Genomic DNA, 4505 nt, shown 5'->3' on the forward strand with positions numbered 1-4505 from the left:
TGGATGGATGGATGGATGGATGGATGGATGGATGGATGGATGGATGGATGGATGGATGGATGGATGGATGGATGGATGGATGGATGGAGTCAATCTCCTTTAACAAATTACACTTTTACTTCATGTTTTGAGTTCATAAACCAATCAAAGTATTCTAAAGATTAGTGAAGGGAAGGGAAGCTTGTTTATTTTAAGTGTGGCAGTACTAAACCAGGCAGTAAAGCAATAAAAAGCTAAATTAAATTGTGTTTTTCATTTTGTGTTGACTGTTTGATACAAATTTAATCGCACTTTGAATTACTAAATACCTACAACTCACTACAATAAAATAAAATAAAAACTATTTTCTTGAATGGGGCCTTGTCCTGGACTATAACAAGCACATTTTATCCAGTCAGATGTAGATCTGGATCTTTTTGACTCCGCTGTTTCAAATTTAGTGTTAATAATTTCAAAAGTTTGTTAGGAAACAAACTAGGATTTATAGCAAGTATTGCTAAATAATCAAAGTTCCTCATGAGATAACAAAATCTGCTAGTATTTTACTTTACTGTTTTACTTATTCTACAGCAGTTTGAGCTTCATATTGTATATTATTTTTCTGTTTATAATTCTGTTCACTGCATCCCTGCTGTGCTTTAAGTTTCTTGTATAACCATTAACTAGATTCAGTGACTCGAATTAAATATAACAATTTTAAACATATACTTCCTAGTTGCTCAAAATAATGTTAAATGTATGTAAAATCAAATAATTAAATATGATGTACTAGTTCATAACTTCTGATTCAAGTTTTTCTTTAAGTTCTACTTTTGCTTGTCCTTTTTTTCTCTTTGTGTTAAGATGGGTTAAGCATTAGCTTCCTTTGGATCCAATATCAAAGCTAAACTGAGGGTTGCCAACTCTCACACACCTGGTGTGAGTCTCACTATTTTCTGTCTCTGTCATCCACTAACTCCATTCATATATATTTCACTCCAATCAAGGAAACTAGTTGTAGCAATAGGGTTGGTATTTAGCTATTTAAGACAATCCAGTTATTGACTCTGACTCTGTGGCATGGCAGAGACTTCCATTGTACTTCAGAAAACTGACTGATGGGACATTCACACCAAACGTGTTTTGGGCATCAAGTTTGTCTTAGTGCCGAAATTTGGACGCTGGATCAAACGCTGGTCATGTTGCCGTGACGCTTCCAAGCTTTGGCTGCGCACTGGCTTTTATCTGCTGTATTATGTAGCTGCAAGTTAGAGAGCTGCTGGCTTTATTTACTTTGATGCATTGGAGAAATAGTTTTAACACCTTTTGTAAGAGAGGAAGTCCACCTCCAAACAAAATCTGTCAGTTCATCAGGATTATATCCTACTAAAATATGCAGTTCTTGTTCGGAGTGGCAGACCTCCAACATACCGGCAGGAGGCATCACTGGAAATCCCAGCTGAAAGCTCTCTGAAGGGTCCAGCTTGTAGGGAATGTCCCATTGCCGTTCTTGGCAACTGGAAGTGAATATAAATAGTTTTTAAGGTTTGTGGTAAAAACTACAAGTACCAGAATATACAATTGAGTATTTTTTGTCTGCAGGTTAAACTTTGAAGTTTATCACTCCATCCATCCATTTTCCATCACACTTATCCTAAGCAAGGCCACTAGGGGCCGATCTACAGCTATCTATGGGCGAGAGGCAGGGTACACCCTGGACAGGTCGCCAGTCCATCGCAGGGCAACACAGTGACAAACATGACAAACAACCATTCAAGCACACACTCACACCTAAGGAGAATTTAGAGAAGCCAATTAGCCTACCAGTCATGTTTTTGGACTGTACGGAGACGTCGTAGTACCCAGAGAGAACCCACGCATGATCTGTTAGAACATGCAAACTCCTTGCAGAAAGACCCAGGATAGGGAATCGAACTCGGAACCTTTGTGCTGCAAGGCACCCCTATATATTTATTTATTTATTTTTCATATGCAGACAGCTCTGCAGAAGTGATAACAGCTTGCATGTAGTGTCTGTCTCCTCCAAGAAACTCCTGGAACTAGCTTCTCTGTTTGGTTGATATGTCACGGTCCAATGGCAAAAGTTACATTTTTTGAAATCCTGCAACGAACCCTCGGATGGCCAAACGCTCGGATGCTCTGCTTCCGATGCTCGGACGCGGTGCTGGACCTCTCAACACCATCCCCAGTAGACGTATGCATCAAAGCATCTAAATCAGATGCTTTGATGCTTCAGTCTCTGTTTGGCAGATTCAAAAACTAATCTTAGTGATATTTTAAAACCAGATGATCCAGGGTTGCTGTCCCTTAAAGGGGATCTGTGATTTTTTAAGAAACAAAATTAGTTGTCTAATATAAATCAGGTTTGATTTAAATTTACACACACAAGAATGCGCAAAAACAAATGTATAAAATGTTAGGGTGGAAGACAATGCCTGGTTAAGAAGTGTTTGTGGAGTTGGCAACCCTACCCAGGAACACTGTTTTTACATAGGACTCTCATTGATTGGTCATCAACACTGTGGCAGCTCTGAGTTACTATCTTGTTTGATGGATAGGCCTCTTCACCAGTAGGATCTTAAATATCACTGGGCAGAAAATAAAAACACTTGATAGCATTTTCCAGTGTCCTTGCTTTAAGATGTGATTTATGTGCAGCTGGCTTTCAGCCCTATAATGATCTAAAGGACAATACAGCTGCCATTTGTAGGGTTTTGTGTCACTTTTTCTGATAACATTAAAATGGATCTTCCCAGGCAGCTGAAACAATCCATGTTTTATATACAAAAATTTAAATGAGCCCCAAAAACAGTCAATTTGCCATTAAAATTATATTTGCCGAAAGATGGTCGTCAGTCATGGAGGGGCGTTTAATTAGTATAAAAGGAAGTGTACTTCCCAGAGATGGGCAATGTGGAGTCAACAAGTCATCTCCATGTCATGTATTTAATCTACCCAGCCAATTAACCAGGTGAGCCCAATCTGCACAGGTTAATTCACGGTGAAGATTGGACTCACCTGCTTCAGTGGCTGGGTAGAACAAATACATGGCATGGAGATGACTTGTTGACTCCACATTGCCCATGTCTGGTACTTCCCTCTAATCTCTACAGACTGGTTCTGGTTACCAGAAGAACAAGGGATTGTTTTGGAGTTTTTCAGTAAGATGTCTGCAGGAGAGAACCATTCGTATTTATTCAGGACAAAATCTTTTCTTTAGTGCTTTAGACCTCCTGCATGAGAAGGACATTGCTCTGTTGGATTTATCAAAGATGGCGAAGGTAGTTCTAGGGTGTATTCTCATAGCCATTTTACAGGGAAAGTCAACTATCTGTGAGGAGCCACTTGTTGATCTAGGCCATCTGTGCTGCAGATGTGGCATAACTTGGTAGTGCTTCACCATAAGCATGGTAAAGAGGGACTTTTCTGTTGCCCTCTCATCCCCCTTCAGCCAAATGTATCACTTCAAGAACCAGTTGAAAGTTGGCAACCCTGATCAAATATATCTTTTATCTTTACTATTTTTATAAGCTTGTATACAAATATTTTTGTTTTTTCTGCCTTTATGTTGTTTATTACAATGCGTTTTATCAAATTGGGGTGGCTCAGGTTTTATCAGTTAACATAGGAGTCAAACCTAATTGCAAATCTAACTTTGATATTGTTTTTACATTTAAAACTCAAAGCGTTTATAAACTCTTTTACCTTGTTTTAGGTTTGGATGCCAGTCCACCAGCCAGTACTCATGAACTCACCATTCCTAATGATGTGAGTATTACTGGAAAGATGTTTAGAGATCAATCCATTTCTGTGCTTAAATTAAAACAAGAATCTGCTGGAGCTTAACAATGTTAAACTGTAATAATATTACTGAAAGGACATTAATATATGAGAAACATATAAAACTTGTTTTTACCCCAACAGTAATGAAGAACAGAAGACGTGTAGACATTGTTTTAACAGAACATAATAGGGGCTACTTTAACAAATTCTCAACTCTTATATCAGACTCTCTATAAACACACCATCATGTTTGCATGGATAGCCCACATCCATTTTTTTAAACTCACTTCCTCTAAATTTTGATTTTAGGTTATTTACTTAAACTATAAAGAAGTACTTTTGACACTTAAGTCCTATAAATTGGAACATCCATTTAAAAAGCTGTGTTCTTGAAGCTTTATTATCATGTATTACTCTAGTTTTCAATATTTTCTGTCATACTGACATTCATATGTGTCTATGTAAGCCACTAACCTTTTGGATTCCCCCCTAACCCAAGATAAAGCATTGACTTCCACTTCTAGATTATTACTTTTTTTGTTTCACATGCTTTTTCTTTTCTTTCCTCAATTTCCACCAGTATACTCGTAGAGGAGCCAGTACTTCCAATATGACCAAACCTAATCTTTAGCTTATTTTCTTTGCAGCAGCCATCAGTGACTGTATGTTGGACAACAGCCCAACCAGATGTCTTCACCACATTTTTTAAGCATAACACAACA

At 37.9% G+C, this 4505-nt stretch overlaps 1 protein-coding gene across 5 annotated transcripts in view; it reads left to right on the forward strand.

Annotated features, from left to right (window-relative positions):
• Positions 1-4505, forward strand: part of LOC107092722 (poly(rC)-binding protein 3) — a 114275-nt gene that overhangs the window by 103725 nt on the left and 6045 nt on the right. For all 5 annotated transcript variants that reach the window (XM_015387349.1, XM_015387350.1, XM_015387346.1 and 2 more), the window contains one exon: positions 3716-3768. In XM_015387349.1, the coding sequence (XP_015242835.1) occupies positions 3716-3768 (53 nt within the window). The remainder of the gene's footprint in view (positions 1-3715; positions 3769-4505) is intronic.

This window comes from Cyprinodon variegatus, unplaced genomic scaffold (genome assembly GCF_000732505.1).
Source record: "Cyprinodon variegatus isolate N-32 unplaced genomic scaffold, C_variegatus-1.0 Scaffold391, whole genome shotgun sequence".
Taxonomy (NCBI): Eukaryota; Metazoa; Chordata; class Actinopteri; order Cyprinodontiformes; family Cyprinodontidae; genus Cyprinodon; species Cyprinodon variegatus.